Source organism: Embiotoca jacksoni, unplaced genomic scaffold (assembly GCF_022577435.1).
Source record: "Embiotoca jacksoni isolate LCO1_2020_lvr unplaced genomic scaffold, fEmbJac1.0.p SCAF_23, whole genome shotgun sequence".
In the NCBI taxonomy this organism is placed as follows: domain Eukaryota; kingdom Metazoa; phylum Chordata; class Actinopteri; family Embiotocidae; genus Embiotoca; species Embiotoca jacksoni.
Window position 1 is genome coordinate 11084993 of NW_027185374.1, and position 23834 is coordinate 11108826.

General features: G+C 39.1%; 2 protein-coding genes across 2 annotated transcripts; one reads left to right on the plus strand and one right to left on the minus strand.

Annotated features, from left to right (window-relative positions):
- Nucleotides 1–2224: 2224 nt before the first annotated feature.
- mep1a.2 (meprin A, alpha (PABA peptide hydrolase), tandem duplicate 2) lies at nt 2225–9499 on the plus strand. The gene is made up of 14 exons (XM_069158777.1): nt 2225–2287; nt 2399–2423; nt 2518–2571; nt 2667–2704; nt 2789–2864; nt 2953–3070; nt 3237–3412; nt 3804–4025; nt 4597–4743; nt 4943–5158; nt 5329–5775; nt 7517–7690; nt 7779–7986; nt 9349–9499. Exons 1-14 carry the CDS (start codon nt 2225–2227, stop codon nt 9497–9499), a joined length of 2115 nt encoding a protein of 704 aa, XP_069014878.1.
- Nucleotides 9500–11796: 2297 nt separating this feature from the next.
- adgrf3b (adhesion G protein-coupled receptor F3b) lies at nt 11797–22388 on the minus strand. The gene is made up of 15 exons (XM_069158778.1): nt 22335–22388; nt 20843–21008; nt 20244–20396; nt 20031–20089; nt 19876–19934; nt 19030–19157; nt 17377–17607; nt 16457–16702; nt 16148–16282; nt 15777–15976; nt 15113–15298; nt 12919–14223; nt 12194–12235; nt 11962–11991; nt 11797–11876 (listed from the first exon to the last, which is right to left on the minus strand). The coding sequence occupies exons 1-15, from the start codon at nt 22386–22388 to the stop codon at nt 11808–11810; spliced, it is 3063 nt and encodes a 1020-aa protein (XP_069014879.1). The 3' UTR covers nt 11797–11807.
- Between the last annotated feature and the right edge of the window lie 1446 nt (nt 22389–23834).

Below are 23834 nucleotides of genomic sequence, written 5' to 3' on the forward strand. Positions count from 1 at the left end.
ATTCCTTGCCTTGAACAATCCTCTTCAAATCTGGCTTGTATTCCGTTGTTGCCACTCGAAGCAATTCTTTCACATGGGTGTCAGTCAGAACAGATCGATGCTTTGATTTCACGTGTTTCAGGGTAGAAAACACAGACTCGTTCACAGATCCGATCATGGCTGGCGCTCCATCCGTGGCTATTGCAGTTAGTTTCGGTGTGGGCAGATTTGCTTTCGCAAATGCAGCCATCATTGTTTCTTTCACATCTATGCCACGGGTTCTGTCTTTTAATGTCACAATATCAAGGCATTTTTTTTAAACGAACTCCCCTTCATTGTATGGCTTTTTAGCCCGTGCAATGTTCCAAGCCAGTTGATACGATGCAAGCGTTACGGTCTCTGAGTGCTTCGTAAATTTTTGGAAAAACTGTATCTGCTTTTCTGCCTGACTTTTCAAAGTGACCAACTTGTGCTTGCGAAGTTCAGTCCCTTTTGGAAATTCCTGGTCGATGTTAGCATGGAGTGAGCTGTAGTGGCGCTGAAGATTTGAAGCTTTGAAATGCGCTAATGACGCCTGACATATAAGGCAGAATGGCTTGCCATTACGTTCAACAAAAAAATATAAACTCTCCCACTCTGTTAAAAACGTCCTGTGTTCATCTTCATATTTTCGTTTTGCTGTGCATTTTTTTCCTGTCATTTTGAGAGCGAACTGGACACAAATTGTTTACTCAAATGATCTTGCCCCTACTGGGAAACTTTGCGGTATTTTCATCTCACGCACATGCGCATTTGACGAAAATACCGTATTGAACTCAAGCGAAGCGAACACGCACATTAAAAAAAACACAAACACTACTCCAAGAGACTTACAACTGAATGTACTATTCTGTATATCCCAATTTTTTGGACGGGTAATCCTGGCCTACCTCTCTGTCTAAAGTATTTGCAAAATCAATAAAAAGATTTTAAAAGAAGAAAAAAAAAAAAACACAAACACAAACTTCGATATGAACGTAAGAGCCGCATGAAACCAGGCAAAGAGCCGCATGCGGCTCGGGAGCCGCGGGTTGGCCAGGCCTGTCCTATTGGTTTGTGAACTGCTGTTTTGAAGTTTTCAGTCTGACATTATTGCGGTCCAGTGACCATATTTTTCTCGAGCTGGGTAGGAGTGAGGGGGGACCCGACTGAGGATCCGAGGTCACTGAGCACACTCACTTGTTCACTTTCAGAAATGTGACTGCATCCCAGGCATGTCAATCAACCCAGAAACGCCCACAAACATACCTCTCTTTGACGCCTTCTATTGAATTAATTATGAAATAATTTTCAGAACACTGATCAGAAGGAATGAAGATCAGATATGACACCATAATGCCTTGTAGAAAAAAAATTATTGACATATTTCCTTAAGAAATTGACTCTTTTTGAACGGGACTCTATTGGAGCCAGAGGTCTTTTCGAGCCAGCCCCTAGTGGCCCTCAGTCGTATTGCACCTCACACTTCTGCATTGGCCTCTGTTTTTAGATCTAGAGGCTCCATCCATTAATTCTGGACTAGGAGTACCACCCAGCGTATAAAAACAGAATATCTGTAGAGTTATCTTTCTTAGTTACATTCATGTAATAGCGTTGTTAAAGCCTCGGCTGCTTAAACTGCCTCATTGTTGAAATCTGTGTTGTGTAAGTCCCTTAACTTTATGTGTCTGCAATAATAAAACACTTAAGTGCTCTTTTAACATCAACTAAAGTCTGCTGTGTTGACAGTAACGGTGAGATAAGGGAAATGTAGGCCTAAAGAACCTTATCAGGTATTACAGAAAACAAGAGTGAATGATCAGCACTTTACTAGCCACTCTGTCCCGTGTGCTCCTCTTTTGTTTACATCTTTATTTTGCTTGTAGTTTATTTATGTGTAACTGGCTTTCATTACACAACCCATGCTGCTGATGCCCCCCAGCCACACAACAGAGGTCAGAGGTCAAACCGATAAACAACACGATTCCCAGATTTATTTCTTTCAGCGCGTGATTCTGCTACCTCTGTACAAAGTCGACATTTTACTGCCGTCATTACCTGCACACTTGACAACGTGCCAGTTTTAAGAGGCGACACTGGGAGACACGTGAAGTGTCTGTTACTCATTAAGAACAACAATCCCGATCAAAGTTCCTCTCCCATTCGTTGTCTTAATGGGCAAGTTTACGCTGGAGTCAGAGAAAGACATTTCTGTTTGAATGACACCATGGGCTCTGGAGACAGCTTGAAGAGAATCACCGCGCTGATTGGAGTCTTTGTGGTTTTAAAGGTAGGGAATTTTTTATTTGATTTTTTAAGTGTCACTCTGAGAAACAGGAATTGAAAAGTAATATCTGAGCTAAAGCATTTAAATTAAGCATCGTTTCTTGTTGTGTTGTAGGTGCAAGCTGTTCCGACATCTACCGGTTGGTTTCTGTTAACTTTGATCACATATGCACATAAAAAAAAAAGCTGTTTTATCCGCTACTTTTTTACTCTAACCATAAGTTTATCCTCTAGGCAACAATGCAGATGCGGGTGAACTGAGAGACGACATACCTGAGATCAACAGAGGTATCATTTTTAAACCCTGTTTGATGTTGATGCATGCACCTTGCTCTCGACTGCAATTCTCATTTATACTAAACGTGTATAATTCACATTTATAGGCTTGAAACATCTGTTTGAGGGTGACATTGCTGGTAATGTAAGTGAACAGAGAGTATAAGTAAGATTTGTATTCGTTAAGAATAAAAAATATCTTCTGAACTCGTTCAATGTTGTGTTGCAGCCCAACAAAAATGCAATCCTCGATCAAACAAGAAGATGGAAGTTTCCCATCGCCTACATCTTGACTGATTCTTTAGGTACACTGTGCACATTAGTATCAATTTCAATCAACGTATGATTTCAAAAGTACGGGGCTGATTTGGACATGTTTTCCTGCTGCTTTAGAACTGAATGCTAAAGGAGTGATCCTCCAGGCTTTTGAGGAGTACCGTTTGAGATCCTGCGTGGACTTCAAACCGTACGAGGGAGAGACAAGCTACATCTCTTTCACCCAGCTTCCCGGGTGAGATACAGTCTGTCACGTTTATTCAGGAGTGATCTCAGCTGTTGCTCAACTTTATGGGCCGAATTGGTGATGTAATCCTGTTTAAAGCTCAGTCAAATAACAGCAACAGCACGTTAGACTGATGTTTTTAGGTTGACTTCAATTTTCCATTTCAACAATTCAGATGCTGGTCATACGTCGGAGATAATAAAACGGGCCAGAATGTGTCCATCGGGGCCCAGTGTGACACCAAAGCCATCGTGGAGCACGAGCTCCTCCACGCTCTGGGCTTCTACCACGAGCAGTCTCGTTCAGACAGAGACGACTACGTTCAAATCTGGTGGGACCAGATTGAAGAAGGTGGGTCATAATATCATCTTTTTATTTATCATCGTTTTATTCAGAGCCACTATTTTAGAGATACTGAAGCGATGTTTGTGGCGGAAGTTTTCAGATCCTTTACATAAGTAAAAGTATGAATACAGCAATGAAAAAATACTCCATTCCGACTTACCTCCCTCTGGAACTCCCTTCCAAACACATCAGAAAACACGTTTCCTGTTGAACTCCCAACTCAAGACCCACCTTTTTAATGTGGGATTAATATTGTATGTCTTCACTGCCATTGGATTTATACTTGAACTGAACATTTTAACATGCAAAGTGTCTTTGAGTATCATAAAAAATGCTATATCAATAAAAATGTATTATTCTTGTTATTCTTATTGTCAATTTTACTCTCTCCCCACAGGCAAGGAGCACAATTTCAACAAGTATGAGGATGACTTCATCAGTGATCTGAACACGGCGTACGATTATGAGTCCATCATGCACTACAGACCGCTGTCCTTCAACAAGAACGGAAGTATCCCCACCATCACCACCGCCATACCCTACTTCAATGAGGTCATTGGCCAGCGGATGGACTTCAGTGCAGTGGACATCACCAGGCTCAACCGCATGTACGACTGTGGTGAGTGTCTTATTGTTGGAGCCTGGCAACTCCTGTGTCTGGACAAGGAAACGGGTTATGAATCTGTGCTCGCTCAAAATGAGCTGCAGTTGTCTATTAGTGTCAGTGAATAAATTGTTATGGAAGCTGATTCATTTGAACCTAAAATAACTTTATATTCCCTTCTTGGATTGATCAATACTTTCAGATTAATTACGAGCCAAACTTGTAATATGTAAAGGTATCTCGTAGCTCATAGAGACAAACCCACTTTAAACTGTACTCCAAATTTCTTCAGAACTTCTTCTATTACAAATATAGTAACATTATTGATTAACGATGGCTACATTGGTTATAATTATCAGGAATTATTTTCATTAACTATTATAAACAATGACAATGGCTAAAACAATGATCATTTACGGCAAAACGTTAGTGGAATACTTTTAGCAACTAGGTAAACATACACAAAGAGAAGCACTGCTGATGCTGTACACTAATTAATCACATTAATGCATTGACTGAATGACAGTCATATGTTTATAGTGCTCTCAGCTTTATAGGCTGACTGTTGACACCTGTCCCGTTGCAGCCAACACACATACCCTCCTGGACCAGTGCTCCTTTGAGCTGATCAACATGTGTGGAATGATCCAGAACGAGGAGGACGGTGCAGACTGGGTCCAGACGCTCAGCAGTCCAGAGGATGCAGATCAAACCCTGGCAGGACGCTGCAGAGGTACTGCACAGATTTTCTAGATCATATAAAATGCTGGCTAAAATCTCATTCAGGTGTTTATCTTACTGCCACATTTAAAACTCATCTTTGTCTTTGGCCATTTTGTGAAATACAGTAATTCAGCAAGATATAAATGTAGTTTGTGTACTGATCCCAGTCATCTCTCTAAACATATACCGATTGACGCATCTGTTCTTAGATTCTGGCTACTTCATGAAGTTTGACACATCCTCCGGTGCAGCTGGCAGTAGTGCCTCGCTGGAGTCACGAATCCTCTTCCCCAAAAGAGATGAACAGTGCTTGCAGTTCTTCTATAAGATGACTGGAGCCGCTGGGGACAAACTGGTGATATGGATCAAGACTGATGATGGGACAGGGACCGTACGTAGTGTCAAGAAGATCCACACCATTCAAGGTGCTTTGAACTGGAATGTTGGAATGGTGCTCGTGTTTCTTAAAAATGAGAATGAACTTAAAACATATTTCTTTCTTTGTTATGGTTGGGTTTACTGCTTGATTGACTCATTCAAAATACTCACTACAGTGTCCAGTAGGCTGATTAACCACCTGCTAACTGTCTTTAAGGTGATGGGGATGACGCCTGGAAAATAGCCCATGTGACTCTAAAGGTGACAGAGAAGTTCCGGTATTTCTTTCAAGGCATCAGAGGATCATCTAGCTCTTCGGGCGCCATCTTAATCGATGACATCACTCTCACGGAGACTGTTTGCCCCAGTGCTGTCTGGCAAATCCACAACTTCACCGGACTTCTCACCACCACTTCTCCCGGCAGCTCACTCTACAGCAGTTGCTTCTACAACTCGGAGGGCTACACATTTGGTATCAGTGTTTATCCAAATGGAGGAGACAATGCCTATCCAGATTATGTTGGCCTGGCATTACACTTCTGTAGTGGGGAAAATGATGCAGTTATGGAGTGGCCAGCCAAAAACAGGCAGGCGACCATAGTTGCCATGGACCAGGACCCGGATGTTAAGCTAAGGATGTCTGCCACAAGAAGCTTCACCACAGGTAGATCAAGCTCACTGAAGATGAAGGTGTTAGTCCAACTAAAGCTATCGATATAGTGAGGTACAGTGCAGAGAGTTTCCTTTTTATTTAGCAAGTTTGGTAATTGTTTGTGCCATTCCATGACAGGATTAGCCTGGTATTACCAGAGCCAAATTCACAGCAGGAATATATTGATCCGGCCAGGCTTCATTGGGGATTGTTTTCAGTCAATGCATCGTAAAAAGCAGCTTTTAAACTCTTAAAGCAGCTTTTAACCATTTTGCATCGACCACCATATGCCCTATATTGTGCATTGAAACTCCACAGTTGGAATGACTTCAACGTCATTGTATTTATCCACCTAAACTGGTCGCTGATTGGTCTGTCTTGTCAGAGTGGCTGAGCAAAATTCAATGTGAACAGGGTTTCCAGACTATAACAACAGAAACAACTTAAGCTGTGAACAATAGTTGGACAGAGAGATAATACAGGGAAGGTTATGATGAAAGTCATTGATAAAGGACAGAAACAAATTGCTCTGGTCTGTTAAATGCCACAAGTTTAAATCCCATCTCATTTCAAACAACACTGGAACTATATATTTAAAAATGACATCATTTATAAAAATAAGAAAGGGTTATCATTTTGAAATTCTCTTCTTATGGGTCCTTCTAAGCAAATACACTAAACCTAAAAGCTGCTTGATCCAGTATTTTAACATTTTGTATAATGAGAACGATGAAAAGGGTTGGTTGCAGGGATACACCTACAGAAAATGTATGTATAATGCAACCCTGTGGTTCTCATGTGCTCTGTGGAGCTTTTTAGCATTCTATTATTTACTTTTATGGCCCGCAATGTTGCTGTTTGGGTCCATTTATGGTTGCATCAGGTTTAAAAATGTTCATATAAACCTACCGTAGACAACTTGCCCAACACTAAACATCAGACAGACAGAGCCAGTGACTTGCAGGTGAACATAGGAGAGCTTTCAGCAGCTAAAGAGACAGTTATTTCCCTCAGGTGTTGGTGGAGAGCACAACAGAGCTAAAAGCAGAGGGAATACTGGATGTGTATTTGTTAGGGTATCTTAACCCGCCCGCTGTCCTCGGGTCAAATTGACCCGCTGCTGTGTTCAACCAAGTTCTATTTTATTTTTGTATTTTTTGGGATCATTGGTGACGAGGAGGCCGTGACGATTTCTTTAACCGTCATGGCAACACAGCAGCGGGTCAATTTGACCTGAGGACAGCGGAAGGGTTAAACATGGCTCCAAATGAATTTATTGAATTGCTTCATTTCAGCTGCATCTGTTTGCCAGCATGCTTGACAGCTTTAAGGTGATAATACTACAATGTGGTCAGCTTGTTCGTCAGCCCCAAATACCTCCAAAATTACTGTAGCAGCTGATTTAAAAACCCCTGTATAATTTTTGTTATGTCTGTGTCTGCTTTCCAATTTTGTAACTAACAAAACCATCACTGATTACTGTACGACTCCTCTTCCTCTTCTACTCTGTGCCATGCATGTGGTACTACATTTTGAGGGGTTCACTTTTAAAAAACTCCTTTTGTCCTGGTTGCTGTAATTTCTACCATGTAAAGAGTCAGTTTAGACAGCTGTGACAGTCTCACTTTTTTTGACCAAACCTGTCCCATTTTTGAACAATTTGTTTCCAACACTAACTTTAAGATACACACTTGGAAAATTCAAGAGTTGTGTAATGTGCCTGCTTTCTTTTCTTGGCTATTTTGCTTCTCAGACACAAATGTCTGGTGGAACAAACCAACAGCCACTCCAGGAGCAGTGTTCGATGAAAGCTGCAACTGCTACCGCAGTCAAGACTTCGGTTGGAGCATGTTCATTTCACACAAGCATCTGCACAGGAGGAGCTTCCTCAAGAACAATGACCTCATCATTACTGCTGAATTCAATGGTGAGGATCAGAAATATCGTTTACGTGCAATACCATCGCTGTTCATTTTAGTTTATTTAACACTTTTATTAACCTGATGTTTCATTAGATTTGAGCCACCTGATCAAGAGTGAGGTGCCTGTCAAACCAACTACACCAAGCAAATACATTGCAGAGGAGAAGTCAGGTGTAAACGAGATGGAACAGATACCGGAGGCACCAAAACACAGGGAAGCACGTGCTACAAACCCCTGTGACCCGAACCCATGTATTAATGGAGGCATGTGTGTGGAGAAGGAGGGGAAAGCCTCTTGCAGGTATGTATTTGTATATTTTTAGGGTTGTATATACAGTTCATATATTAATATTTGTTAATAATCCTCTTTAAAGGATTTATTTGACAATTTGATAAAAATCTTTCATTCCAAAAACAGATTATAAGATCTATAGCAGTCTTTTCAGTACAGAGTTGGAGCTGAGGAGTTAGCTTAACTAAAAACTGGAAACAAAGGAAACAGCGAACCCACTTCTGTCCAAAGTTATTCTGCAGTTTAGCTAGTGACTCTGTGCTCACATAATGATAGCAGCAAAGATGGTGACAGACTAATGTTCACTTGACCCACGTATACATAGCTTGATGAGATCAAACAGCACCATGACAACATCACTCCCTGCTTTTTTCACAGCCTTTAGACAAAAGACAGATTTTAGAAAAGCTTCTGTCCTGCAGTGTTTACTCGAAATAAGAGGTTTCTGCAGCATGTTTGGTTGCGTTGCTCTTCATGCTGTCTTAACAATGAACCTTGCTGTTGAAATGTTGTTCAGACCAGTTGTAAATGTTTTCTGACACTTATGAAGTGTGTGTGAAAGTGAAATTGGATTTAATATAAACAGGTAGAACACATTTACTCTTAATAAAGTTTTTATTTTCCAATGAACCTAATTTTGGTACATTTTTTTTTATAAAATAATAAATCTAATTAGAACTTATTTTGTTTGTTTTTGCTGTCATGTATCTATAGGTTTCCTACTGGAGGAAGATGCTTATAGTAATGGGCTTTCCTGGTTTCCCTATTCGTGCATGAGTGTGTGTGTGTGCTTTCAGTTACGTGACGTGTAAAAGACAAGCTGGTATCTTCTCAATATGTGGGACATTAAACAAGGCATAAAAATGCTGTCCAGTCCCACATAAAGTGGGACACCTGGTCACACTAGTTCTCACTGGGATCTTATGTCTACCTCTGTTACAACTCCACATAGACACCAAAGACTGTTGATCTTTCGATTCTGATTTTGTACTACTTAGACAACTGAGGAGTATTGTGTTAACTGTTGAGCTTTGAGTTCTGGGAGACACAGTTTTGAACTTTGTATGGAGCCTGGTCAACCTTTTCGACAGGCTTTGAGTTTCTATTTTACCCTACGCTAATCACTTCCTGGTTCTAACTTTATAGTAATTGTTGGCATTCAAGGACATTACATTTTGGTACTGACCATCAGATCCAGGGTTCTCAAAGAAGAAAAGCATATTTCCCAAAATGTCATATTATTCCTTTAAACCCTCACCCCCTTTTGGTGTTTCCACACTACAGAATTGTTGAACACTACATTTCAAAGTTATTCTTGATACAAGAACATTTTTGTTTTCCATATTTAAAAATCTGTCTTCTGCTCTCCAGGTGTGCAACAAGCCAGGCCACCTACTACACTGGGAAGAGGTGCGAGGAAATGAACATAGATAGAAGCATTGTGGGTGCTCTGATTGGTGGAACAACAGGAACTGTAATCCTGACGCTGGCCATTTTCACCATCATCAGGAGAGCTCAGTGAAACACATTTTAAACGTCTAATGCGTCATCTGCATTCGCTCAGCAGTGACATCACAGCAAAACAGGTAGCAGTACAACAGTGGAATATTACTTTTTACCAAAGGAGGACTCACTTTGGATGACAAATTAATTGTGGATTATCCTCACATGCAAAGATTAGTAGAGTGCTTTACATAACCAAATTTGGATCCTGTCCCTAAATTCACCAAACCACAGGCTTTATTTTAAAGTTTTAACATTAAAGTAGTAGAGAGTTTTCAATGATTGTAGGGAAACTAATGATACGCTTTCAAACCAGCAGTATCGTAGAATGGTTTTGTGTGTAAATTTGGTTTATTTTTATGATCGAACCAATTGTATGTTGTCTGCTGAATGGATTCTATGATGTAAAACGGAAATTTGGTTTACAAATTTCTCAACAATAAAAGACTTTATATTCCTTATGTTTATTTCAGTAGGTATTGAAGAAATACCATTGTTTTCTGGACATAGTATACAGATTATGTTTCACGTCAAACAGTGTAAATTTACAGACATCAAATTATCAAACAAAGCCAGACTTAATAAACATTTTTTTTGGTTCTAAAAATATACAGTCAGCTCTTACAATCTTGGCAACATCCAATTAAGCTGTTTTTATCTGTATGGATTTAGTGGCAGTTCAATATTATCATTTCATTTACATATAAATGGGGAAAAAAAATTGCATATACTCCACTCCTAAAAAACAACTGGCATTCAAATGTATCGTCACCCTCAGTTGAGGATAACGACAATCAGTACTAGTAAAACTAAGCATAATCTGGAAATATTATCAAAACTTAAGTGCTAATCATCAACATTAGTGTTCTATATAATAAGCTTTGGTTAACATTTAACCTGGTTTCAGTTCAACCATCTAGGAACTATAATATAACACAATGCCAATGGTAAGTGTTTTAAATGTATAGACCGAATTCACAAACCCACAAAAAAACCTTCTGCTTACATGTGGTACAAAGATAAGATATTGATTTTAAACTGTTACAACCATTTGATTTAACTCAGTAAAGTCTGTTAGGCCACAATTGTTTTAGTCTTGCAGTATTTGTCACTGGACCTCAAAATGTGACAAACTGCACAATATCAGCAGAAAACAGAAGCGTTCACATAAAAAGTGCAAAACCTTAACAGCGTTTTAATAGAAGTAATTCATATTATGATATTATTAATAGTTACGAATAGCGTTACTTTCATTTTCAGACTAGTGTTAAATTCAAACAGCTAAATAACAATTCTATCACAATTGAAAGTTTCAAACTGTACACTGCTGCAGCCGTGTAAAGAAACTTTTGTATTGCTAAATAAAAAGGGTCCAGACTGAAATATTTCAACATCTATTGAATGTATAGTCATAAAATAGGGCAGGATTTAGGACATAAGGTGCGTCCTAATGGATTTGGTGACGTCCTGACTCTTTTTTTTCAGTGACACCATGAAGTTCCATTTGTGGTTTTTAAACCACTTCTCATAAACAGTGTTACAGTTGGAGCATATACAGCTCAGAATATATATATATATATATTAAAAAAATGTTTCACTTCACAGCTCTACTGGATTACCATGAAATGTGTCACAGACATCTCTCTTAAGTATGAACTGACTTTAACCACTTTTGTGATCCCTTAACTTTTCATTAAACACCATCATCAGGTCAAACTTTTAATTTGGCTCAAACATTGGTTTATAACCAAACACCTACAAAACTAATGTTAATTCCATATACATTACACTATACTTTCTGTTTAGCCCTAATTTGAAAATATTATCATGCTTGTACATTAAACTAAGATGCATTCAAACATCGCAAATATACCTGCTGAACACCAACATACTAGCATTGTCACTATTAGAATGTCATCATGTGGATGTTAGCAGTCAAGACCACTCCACCGAAGTACAACTTCAAAGAGCTGGTAGCGAGAGAGCTGCTTTACTCGGTCTTGTCACAGTCAGTTTTCAGGAATTTTATTTTGGTGATGCAAAACAACATTTGGTTGTTTAATCTTTTGGCGCAGTGAAATTCAGGTCAACACCTTTGGTTAACAAATGTGAGTTACAGATGCATCTGTCTTCCCTTTCGAAATCGAGCAGATTTTAAATTAGAGACCGGCAGCCCAAGCACAATTAGCAACACTTGCAGACTAAATGCATCTACAGGTCTAAAATGTAAAGCTTCTTTACAGTTTGTGTCACTGGGGATGCAGCAAATGCTCACCAAAAGTAAACAGAGAACTAATGATGACATTATATCGGACTGACGTGCGTCTTCATTTGTCTTTTGTGTACGTAGTTGACGTCAGATTCTTTGTGCTCTCACTATTTCCTTTTGATTTTCCCTGAGGGTAGACAGAAAAACAAAATATGATCAATGTTCCATCATTTGATGGTGTGATTCTGAATAGATATTGTTGGTATACTTACCATTATGAGCTTGAGCAGTTCTTCTCTGACCTGAAAGTAATAAAACAGATACATTACTTTATAAATTGGGTATATGGTAAACACAAAACAATGGTTATTGGTAACATTTGTGGGCCCCACTGCATCTTTTTTCTTGGTTCTTTCAAAGAATTTGAACATTTGAGCTATTTTCAAGAAATCCTTGAACATGCTTGACACTGATAACTGGCCATTGTCAAAAATATAAACCTACCTTCTGCTCTGAAATACATCCTGTTATCAAAAGGAAAAGCCCCTGCAAGAGAAGAAATGAAGGATAACAGGTTTTAGATTTTGTTTTGATGGAGATATTTGTCTTTAAAAAATAATGTATACAACATTTTCTAGCATTTCTTAATACAGTGCTTTCATATTCAACCTCTATTTTTTGTTTTTGTCCAATGACTACATGTATCATCGCAGGGAGTAATCTGATGTACATACAGGGCAATACAAACTACTTACTATGTTTTGAAGTCAGGTTGCCATCTATATATGTGGCTTCAGACAATGGTAACTAAATCTTCCCTTTAAAAAATAAATAAATCATATCCTACCCTTATGAATGTATGGCAACTCTGTATACACTAAAACACTAATTTTCTATATTGACAGTGACAGTCAGCTTCTGTTACTGAATGTAATTTGATCTTTGCAGAAATGTATAAGACAAACCACAGTGGTCCAATAGGCAAATACTGACCTTAGTGAGCTGTCACAGTCTGACTTATTTGCATTACATGATGTTTTTATTGTTTATATCATAGACTTCTGATTATCGTCACAATTATCGAAAGGGCTTCATGAATTTAGCATTAAACAGTTTGAGTGCTGATTAATTTTTTGGCTCACAGCAATTCGAGTGGAGTATGCAAATTAACAATAGCCTAAATTTAAGAAAAAAGACATCATTTGTCAACATCGTTGCTTCCAAATTACCTGGAATGAATTGAGGATGGTAAAAGTGTAGTTAGCAATAGTAAACATGATATTGTTTGAATCCAACAGGAGCAGACAGAAGCCAATGATCCATGTTAGTCCAAAGACAGGCGTTAGAAAGACGAGCACTTTAATGATGCTTTTGGCTGTCTCCTTGTCATTTGCCTTGCTGCTGTCAGGCACCGAGGACTTCAACAGGGTAACAATGACGACCACCATGGAAAAGAGATTGGCCAAAATCACGGTTCCCACGGGAATGAAAAAAGCATGCGCAGAGCCCACCAAAAGTTTCTCGTAATGTAACCAGCATGTCTCCGGGTTGTAGTAGGGCTTATCGGTGTATCTGTAATACACATAGCTGGATCCCACAATCAGAATTGGGCAAACATAGCCCAAGATGCTAGAGAGGAACATGAAGACTCTTTTTCTTAGTGGGCTGAAGACAAAGATGAGCTGGTGGACGAGCATGATACTCAAGCACAGCATCCAGCTGAACATGGCCAGGAAAAAGAGGTGCTTACACACGGTGAAAACAAAGCACCAGGTGTCACTGAGAATCTTCGGTTCAGTGGAAGCCAAGAAACTACAATTGGCCAGCAAGAGGAACGTAGCGATGTTCACAATAGCTGTGTGACGGAAATGTGAAAGGTTGGACTTAACCACAGCTGCCCACACTAGAAACTCGATGAAGAGAAAGATCACCAAGGAGCAAATTGACACACCGAGGCCCACATTGGTAATCATGTCTAGAGTCTTTGTAGATATGTCGGACTTGGCAAAAAGGACAGAGAATGAAGTCAGGTGGTTGCACTCACACACTGTGTGGTTATCATCACTAGTGTTGAGAAAGCACCCTACATCTGACCAGTCATCCTTCTTGATGTCCCAGAAGACACAGTAAGCTTCCGGAGATTGATCGTGATCTTTGGGAAATTTAAGTTGAATTCCTAAAGACGAATCAGAGTTGTTTGTCAGTGTGGCTGATACTAAGAGGCTGGTATGCTCTACATTCTTGTAGCTGTTCTTTAATTTATCCATTATATTTTTCACAGCCACAGTTTTCATTATGCCGTCGGTCTGGTTCAGATTCACACCAATGTCAAATACGGTCAAATTGCAGTCACTGCCTGAGCAGAATTTGAGGTCTAGGTTTTCACTGTTAAATCCACTGCTCCGGTTGACTTTGATATGTTTCACCAGACTCTCCACAGACTCAAGGTACTTTGATGACATCAAGTAACGAGTCGACTCGTTAACTGTACTCCACGTTGAGTTCAACATTTTGCTTGCTGAAGTTACGAGATTCTGAAAGAGAATAAAACAAAAACAATCTGGTGAATATGATAGCTAAAATGATTTTTCCCAAAAGCAGCCCAAATCCAGTAACAGTTTCCAGACTCATGTCAGTACTGAAAACTGCCAAACATGGATGGATGCTGTTGGATACAGTGGTTTCAGACATGTTTGTCGCTGGATAATCTGCAAACGCATGTTGTACGCTCCATATTGGTATGACATCATTACGTCAACAGGTCGGAATATTGCCTTTTCCACGATTTGAATTTTGTACTAAAAATGCTAAAAAAACTAAAAACTATTACAAAAATTTATACCAGTATTCAGTTTTCTTCGCTGTGAGTAACAGTCTGGGTACTCGGCCCGTATTAGCGATTGCACAGCAACTCTGAAGGGCGGGCCAATTAGCGACCAGTAACGGTTGTTAACCGCATTTGTCCCACCCCTCCTTCACTGTGGTGTCGGCCAGTTTCCGCGTGAGCTGATTGGTTAAAATTAACCTGAGGTTTAAGCCCAGTAGGAAGGAACGTCCGCAAACGATTCTCTATGGACTGAGGCCAGACCCATATATTCACGTAGTGAAATTGGGTTCTGGTTCGCACCAGGCTAGCACTCTTGTCGCTCTATACATGAACACAGCTATCTGGGAACAGCAGCTTTCCACCCCCTTTCTGTTCACATCCTGTTTACCCTGTGTGACCACATGGCTAAAGCTCTATACTGAGTTTTGTGATGCCAACTAACCCATCATGATAAGTGAGTAAGCCAATCCACTAAGAAGGGTGAGGAAATGTGGTTAAAAGTGTTGAGAATTTCTTTAAATGCTGCTTTATAGGTCAAACGTGAACCTTAAAGTTAAAAACTTCACAAGTATTCCAGTAAATATAAAGAAGCTTACAGGAAAGACCTCCTCTTCCAAGACAACATTTTGGGATCCATCGGCCATCAAATTTAGAACACTGATGGAAGCGAAAATATCGGCCATGTCTTCCTCAAAACCAGAATTGTCTGTAGAGCTGTTCTTGAGTCCTTCAAATACAAGATTTGCCACCTCCTGGGTAGCCCCTAGTCCCTTCTTAAAGCCCTATTAAAAAAAAAAAGTTATTTAGTGGTCAAAAACACAGAAATTGGAGTGATAGTGGTGAGCTCTGAATTGTGGTATTGAAGTCCACAGTTTTGTCACACAAGTCAACCTGAAAGAATTAAGAAACAAAATCTAAATAACAGGCCTAAAAGAAAGATAATTCTCATTTTAATGAACATAAGGTTGGACAGTTGGCTGTGCTGAGGATGGACAAATGACATAAGTATGAGTTTGTGACATCACAAACTTACTTAGCGCAGCCGCTGAATATGGGTTGTGTGCATTTGTCAGTGGAATCAGTATTTGTTTAAGACCAGTTTCATAATGTAAAATAAAAGTGGAATTCTTGATTTGTACAATATGGGACCTTAAATAATTTAAGCTACTGCAGTGTAAATAACTAGATTGGACAAAAAAATCTTATAGAACTATAAGATTCAGAGGTCACGCATTGCTTGATAATTAAAGTCACACTCACGTCAGCTGCATTTACAACTTTTCTCAGCTCCTCCTTGACACAGTAGCTGTACACGTCCTGCCATTCAGGGCTGTTACAGGTGCGTGACTTATAGCCAGTTCTGCCAATTGGACAGGTTCGATTCAGCACTGTATTTCCAGCTGGGGCTTTTGGCCAAACCTCTCCATTTACTTCATCTTCTTCGCAAAATGCATCTCCAGCTTAAAAAAAAACATGTATATATAGGGGATCATTTGTTGATGCCAGAGATGTGAATGAAAAAAAGATGCAATTCTGAATTTAGAATATAAAATGGATTTAACCTAATTTAATTTCAGTTTCGTCCATGCAAGAAAACTATAGAGTTCACAATTTTTTTAAGAATCAGGTACCATATATTACTGGGATATCCACTTGTGCACTTTTCTCTTGTTCCCTCTTGTTTTTAAAAGTGATATTAACAAAATGTGGGTCAGCGGTTTTCTTGCAAGGGATGGTCTCCATGAAAATGTAGACTGTTCCTCGCGCTGCAACAAAAGATGGATGTTAGCAATAGGGTTGTTTGTACAGGTGGAGTTTATATATATGCATTTTGCCGGAAGACTGTGACATCACATGTTATATTGATATCAATTCTAGTAAATTTGCATTAGGATTAGTAAGGAGGAAGAAAGATGAGAAAAAGAGTAGGCCTGTCTTACATGTGTTTTGTGGAGGCCGAGCTGTGATTACGTCGCCATGACTGGGTTTCCACGAAACATCATAGCACTCTTCGCATCGTGAGATGATGGCTTTTACGGTAACGCTAATGCTTGTCGTTGGGCTTGGACAGTCCACAGTGAGGGGATCGATAGTCATGGTGATCACATCAGGCAGGAGTGCCACATTCAGCTGAGCCCGAGCTGTGTGCCTGAGCGACCCAAGAGTAAATCCACACTCATACGTGCCTGTTGGGAACATTTACGTAAATTACACGGTACAGTTAAAAATTGGCTCAAAATTACAAATGACACTCAATTTAGGAGGGGGGGCAGAATATCTCAATTACATATCTTTGAACTACCAGACAACAGGATGTGTATGAAATAGAGGCTAAAATGTGGCCCATTTAGACAACATGTTAAACAGCAGTCACTTCCAAGCTGCTGCACTGCACTGCTAAAATTAAAATTTTAAAATTTCAATGTCCCTTGACAAAGTGTTCTCTTACACAGCCTCACTGCCACTCACGGAACAGAGTAGATTCAGATAAAGGTGTGACTCTCGCTTACAGGGCAATACATAATAAGAAGTTAAGGCTTGTCCAAATAGTTGCTATGTTTATATTCAGGTGCTTTTTTTGGATGAAAAATAAAAGTCGCTGAATCTAGCAACAAAGTTTCTAAGTGGGTAACACTTTGTGCAGTTGAAATGATGTGATGCAATCATGTTGACATGGAGCAAAATCTCAAAAGAATGTTTCCAATATGTTGTGGAATTGTTACAACAAAGAAAAGAGGCTGTTTCAGAGGCCCTACCCAGTGTAACTCCAGTGTGAATATATAGGCTATTCATTTTCTTACAAGAAATGATCTTTAATTTCAAATCCACTTGAATTGAAGCAAAAATTGTCCATACTTGCCTGCCCATTTGCCTGTCACGTTGCTGAGTCTAACTGCAACACAAGATTTGTGCTCTTCTGTGGTACAGTTATACTCCAATTTGACCACACTGCCGTTGTTGAGCTCGAAGCGCTCAAATTGTGTGGTCATGTTCCAGCCAGCACTGGCTGTGGCCTCCCCAAATTTGCATATCAGTTTTGGCTCGGACTTGTAGCACACGCTACCCAACGGGCCCTCTATGGTGACCATTCCTGTGCAAAGAGGCAATATAAATATACGGAAAAATATATTATGAAAAGGCTCGGTGTATATACTTTCAATGTCAGAAAGGTCATTTGTTTGTGAGTCCCTACATTCATCTGTCCGACCAAGACTTTCATAGTGACATACCTCAGCGTCTTTTGGCCCCATGGCCATGATGTAACTCATGCATTTCAGTGGGTGATTGGTAATGACTGGTTTTTGGTGTCTACTTTGAACGATGATAATTTATCTTAAAAGCTGGAAATATTTAGGGTTGCAAGCTTTGGATATCCAGTTACTAGAACATAAATACTCAAAAGCTTTCAATTTTGTCAACTTTGCACAGAATATATGAACTAGGTCACTATGTACAACTTCACAAAATTCTCTGTATTCATGACCCCAAGTGGATAAACATTATGTTCTTACATAGAGGTTAAAGTACACCCAAATCATAAGTCTGTTCTTTGTTCACCCAAACATCACACCAGATTGTTGGTTTTAGTAATCATTCTGGCTTCTGGTTTAGCTGTCCTGCTGCCTTGCTGTCACACATTTCCATTCATTGTTCCAAGCACTGTTGCAAGGTTAAATATACTGTATGTCTGAACAGTAAAACTCTAAGGGTTTTACACTATATGAGAGGCAATCAAAACGTTCTGAGACTTTTCTAATTAAGTACAAGCTACCTTGCTCGATCAACATCAACACCTCTGTTAATCGTGTTTTCGTGAACACTGGTATGTGCGCAATTTGTAATTTCAACATGAACCTGAAACTTTGGCAAATTTAGTGTCACATTTTTGGGTAACAGAAACAAAATGGCAGGAAGCCAAATCCAGAAAATAAGGAGCAGAGAGCAACGATTGTGTTGGTGCGGGTATCACGTGTTGTGAGCTGGCGGGTTGTCATGTTGGAGGACCCGACCCATCCCTTGCTTTATTGCCTTGGGCTCTCTGAAGCATTTCAAAGGTCTGCAATGTCAATTCCCTGAGTTTGACACAAAATTTGATGTGACTCTGCTCACATCCATGTTGAAATCCCAAATGATCCAGCAATGTAACATACCTATTCATGAAACTCGCAGCGTCCCCCCTTCTACATACACATTACTAAGCTGGACCTTGTTCACACGCAACAGGGCCAGCCTCAGAACTTTATGATTACCCCTCATCGTTCACAGAGATCATTTTAATTTGCATTATTTCGCTACACCTTTAACATCATTGGACTGACAGCAGCTCCTTAACCAATGCCCAATTGTATGCACTGATGTGATAGAAAATCAACATGTGATGTGGTGAAGTCAGTCTTACAAAACTTAAGTGTGTTATAGTCCAAAGAAAGCATTACACTACAGCTGAGAAATAATTGTGATAGATTGAGTGAATATTGGTTGATGACAATAAACAGTCACAGTTTTTGCTGACCTTGAGTGTCGACCCAAATCACACCACCGAGTTGAATTTCCAGCGTTGTCACTATCTGTTGAAGCATACTGTTGTCTAGTCTGACATTGAGCGCTGCCTCAAAGTCAGCAGTGACGCTAGAAGTCGTTCTGGAGAGGATCAAGAAAAGACGGTCAGTGACAAAGCATTCATTTGATTCCCAATATCAATACGGTTAATAACAACGAGAGTATCTGTACATGTAGAATATAACACACATTCTGTTGCTTTGCAGCATTCTCCCACACAGGAATACCTTCCGTCTATGTCTAGACAGGCTCCATTCATTTGGCAGAATACTGTCATTCAGGAAATAGTGTCAAAAAATGGTGACCAGTACCATGCCATGCTCTATCATCACTTAACGCATATGTATACTTGGTTTGAGGTTATGGGGAAGCTTTTCCTTCTCTGCAGTCAGTTGTGATCTACATTTGTGTTGTGTTTAGAATCAAAACATTCCAATCTGTATCAATTCATTAATTTAAGGTCTTTGAATTAAAGTTTGACAGTATTCAGTGTTGAATGCTGTTGTGAGGTTTACACTGCCTAATTTATATTTATATTTTGGGACTTCTCAGCTTTATTACCCAGTTTAAAACATTTGTCAGAAAAGTCATTGAAGTGGTCAAATGTAATAGATTGCATTGCATAGATGAAGTCATCAAAATTACATTTCTTATAACACTTTTAGGGTAATCTGTAACCTATTACATTTCAAAAGTAAACTTCCCAAAATTGTTCACACCTTTATTTGCAGTCAAAAATCTTTTTTGGTGTAAAAAAAACAACAAATTATTGTGTGAATCTCTTTGTAAAGTACAATACCTCGGACCCGTTATGTTCAGGGACAGCAGGCCATTCAGTTTTTCAAGTTCAGCTTTAAGCTTTGAAAAGAAAGAACATGATTTAAATTTTATTTGTGTGACAAACAGTTTCACGAATGGAGTATTGTGTCAGTTTGTGATGAGCGGGAGATGTACCTTGTTAGTTTTGGTAGTATCCCAGATGGCTGTAGTCAACACTGTTCCATTGATGAAAACTGTGTTGATTGCAAACATTATCAGTCGTTTCAGTTTGGAATTCAACAGGTTCATTTGTCTTGTGACCCATATTCCATTATTTTACTAACATACAGAAAATAGTACCACAAATACAAAAAAGGAGGGAAACTTGTCATGCAGCAGTACTGTTACCTGGGGTTTGGGCAATGCAGAGTGGTGTGATATGGGTCACGTTTTCAGTGCAAGGAGCGTCACGGCAGCAGTTGTGACTGTAACACACTTGGTTGCTCCAAGAATACCCTTTGGAGCAGCTACAGTTGGACTCTTTTCCAATAATCAGGCACTCTGGACAGAAAGGCACCAACGAAACACAAAACATTCTCACTTCACTGAGTTTAGTTTTGAGTGCTCTTTTTAGGCCAAGCAACGCCAGAGTCAGAACTATATGCGGTGCAAATGGTATGGATTCACCCATATAGTACGAGATTAAGGTGAAAAACGGTTTGGCTTATTTGTCTTTACTTTACCGATCACAGTTGTCTTTGTTGGTACTAAGCCCAGGATGCAGGGACTGTGTCCTTGCAAAACAGTGTTAGGAGAAGGTGTTTTGGTGGGAGGTCGGGAGGTGACAGCATAGATAGCTCAAACTCTCGCTGTAGGACCTTTGTTATCGGCTATTTGGCTATGTTATTAGTGTATGTTGTATGGCATTGCATGATCTCCCCTCCCTCCCTCTCGTAACATGAAAGAATAATTGTTTGAAATGATAACCCACAAAAAAATAAATATACCTGCTACCAGTTCGCTGCTTGAGAAGATCACTGTGTGGTCATTTCCACCGCTGTCTTGCACGTTTACGCCGGTTTTGTTCAAAATGGACAAGACAGTCTCGGCTTCCAGTGAGATATTACTTTCCACCATCAGCTCGGCAATGTAGAAATCTTCAATGACAATAACAATTTCTTGTTATCTTTTTGTATTTTTTAATGGGTTGAAAAGCAAGTTCATTTATGCAAGAGTACCTTGACTGAAGTTGTTAACTGCATGCCACACACACACACACACACACACACACACACACACACACACACACACACACACACACACACACACACAGCATATTAACACCAACTCACACACACCTAACACAACTTGTAACCGGCCTGTATTGACTGCCCTTGTTGTCTTTGCTTCTTTCCTTCAGTGGATTGTCTATTTGTGTTGCAATTAATAATTAAAAAACAGCAACACAAAAACCTGCATGCTACATTATCTACATTTCATTTTAATCTCAGTGTAAAGATCTGGCCACATCAGAAAGTAGAAAAGTAAAGTTAATCTACACATCCAGTGTCAATATTTGACTTGTACTGACCTCTTGCACCACGAGCTAACCTGCTTGCTGCTTGGGCTGGCATTAGTCAGTGATAACAGCTTCTAGACCTTCTGTCTATAGGCTATGTATACAGTGTATAATGTTACTGTTCTTTTTACTCTTAACATGCATTTTGTTTACAATTTTGCACAATTTCCTTCAATAAAAAAGTTATTGATGAGGGGAAATAAAGCTCTTTGAAGTTAGTTCAGCGAACTAATAGGACAATATGTTTATAAGACGTATTTGTAGCATCATACCCTATTTAATAGCTGCGTGTAAACCACTGCTTTAACTGAGTAGGCTAAATAAAAGTGGGTGGTGTAAAACAGCTAGTAAGCTACAATTGCCTCCTCCATTTTGAACTCTCACAGGTCACTGTGAGGGTCCAAGCTTGCTATTTGCATTCAAGGGTGAAAGCTCAAAAAATGTGTGAATTCATTTTGCCAACTTAAGTTAAGCCAAAAACAGCTCCATTGAAATGAATGAGTAGAATCTGCTAAAAAAAAAAATAGAGCACTTTAAATGCTGGCGGGACCAGGCCTTTCATGGTGCTAACGATTTATGGACACTTTCTGAAGTAATTCACTGAGGTGTCTTCTATTACATTGTAGTCAAATGACTCACCAGTTGCAAAGACCTGTAATGACAACAATAACAGAATTAGTCATTTTGTCAAAGACACAATTTTAAGACAAATTAAAACATTAATTTTGTATCCCTGTTAAACGGTGAAACACTGTACACACAGAGTTGAATTTTGTCTTTTTAGTTTTTAGTTATTGAACAAAACAGGTTATATAAATGTAACAGTAAATTATGCGCATTAAAAATAATAAAATAAAAGTGAAGACTTGGTTACTGTCCTATACGAACATATAAGTCATTAGGCTGAGAAGGATCTCTACCTGATAGAAGATGAACATGGCTCCAATCAAAAAAATAAACACCCTGGAAAACATTGTTACCCTGATGGAAAAAAAAACATACAAAATGCAGAAATTAATGAATAAGAAGGCTGAAAAAACATCACACTTTTCTTCAGCACTTCAGAACATTACACAATGTTCGCATCCATATGCAGATGACAGCACTCTCTTAAAATAACACTGGCAGCATTTCAAATTAGTCCAGTTTTCAAAAGTCTGCAGTCAACTAATCAGGGTTGAGTTTGAACAACTGCCCCAAAGCTACAATATCAACTATCTTATTTGTCAGCATATGCTTTAGTATTGCTTTAGCCCAAAGAGAGATATAGTTTGTCTACACTTACCAGATTATTGTGAAATTGAATCATTTGAGATTAAGTCCCAGTCAATTTGATGACCAATTTGATCTTTTGTTTTAGACAAATTGTTCCAGACAAATGCTGTGGTGTGTCAAAAACAGGTGGAGAGTTCGCCTCTAAAGACTAAACAAGTATCTTTGTGCTCAGAGGAGTCAGTAAGCCAGCACTTGCATGTGCAAATAAAAAAAACAAATAAACTCTCCATTTCTAAAGCCCAAAAAAAGGCTTCAGACAGAAAAGATGCTGCGATAAGTTGAAAAAAAATGAAAGGTTACCATACACACTAAACAGTCTGTGAATTATCATTCTCTCCTCAAGATTACTCCAAATATTTTTGGTAACCCTCCTGATTTTTCCTCTGCTGCCCATGTCATGCCAAAATTTCCATTATACATAAATCCAATAAACTAAACTTAACATTGCAGTGCAATAAATCCATATCTGTTCTCACAGGATCTTGTTTAAAACAATATTTTCAAAGATTTGTATTGGACTTGTAAACTGTCCACTATTTAACAATGCGTCCAATTTTTTTTAGAACATTGTTATTAGCAGCTTCCTGTTTTTCCTTCCAAAGTATAGGCAGCGTATATTTACCTAAGCAAACCAGTTTGCAATACTTTGCATCTGGGCTACAATACAGATAATGGCTTGGTGGTTTTTACTGCTTCTCGTAACAGTGCACTGTTCACTCCTGCCCCCATCGGCGGCACCATATACCAAGTATGGTCAAAAACCTTTAGATGTGGTACAGTTCGTGCCCACATCATTTTCTGTGTTCGGACCCAGCTTCCTCTTTAGTTACTATACATTTTAAAACCACAACAACAGCACAGCCAGCCTATTTTGTTCCACACAATATCTATATATATCTATATACAGTGGGTACGGAAAGTATTCAGACCCCTTTAAATTTTTCACTCTTTGTTTCATTGCAGCCATTTGCTAAAATCAAAAAAGTTCATTTTATTTCTCATTAATGTACACTCAGCACCCCATCTTGACAGAAAAAAACAGAAATGTAGAAATTTGTGCAAATTTATTAAAAAAGAAAAACTGAAATATCACATGGTCATAAGTATTCAAACCCTTTGCTGTGACACTCATATTTAACTCACAT

Excerpts from the sequence above, each read along its gene's own strand:
- adgrf3b (XM_069158778.1), bottom strand. The coding sequence starts at position 22,388 with ATGTTTTCCAGGGTGTTTATTTTTTTGATTGGAGCCATGTTCATCTTC. Across the intron at positions 16,703-17,376 it reads CGTGACAGGCAAATGGGCAG|GCACGTATGAGTGTGGATTT; the intron begins GCAAGTATGGAC and ends TGTTCCCAACAG. Across the intron at positions 16,283-16,456 it reads TCGGCCTCCACAAAACACAT|CGCGAGGAACAGTCTACATT; the intron begins GTAAGACAGGCC and ends CTTTTGTTGCAG.
- mep1a.2 (XM_069158777.1), top strand. The coding sequence starts at position 2,225 with ATGGGCTCTGGAGACAGCTTGAAGAGAATCACCGCGCTGATTGGAGTC. Across the intron at positions 2,288-2,398 it reads GAGTCTTTGTGGTTTTAAAG|GTGCAAGCTGTTCCGACATC; the intron begins GTAGGGAATTTT and ends GTTGTGTTGTAG. Across the intron at positions 5,776-7,516 it reads CACAAGAAGCTTCACCACAG|ACACAAATGTCTGGTGGAAC; the intron begins GTAGATCAAGCT and ends TTTGCTTCTCAG.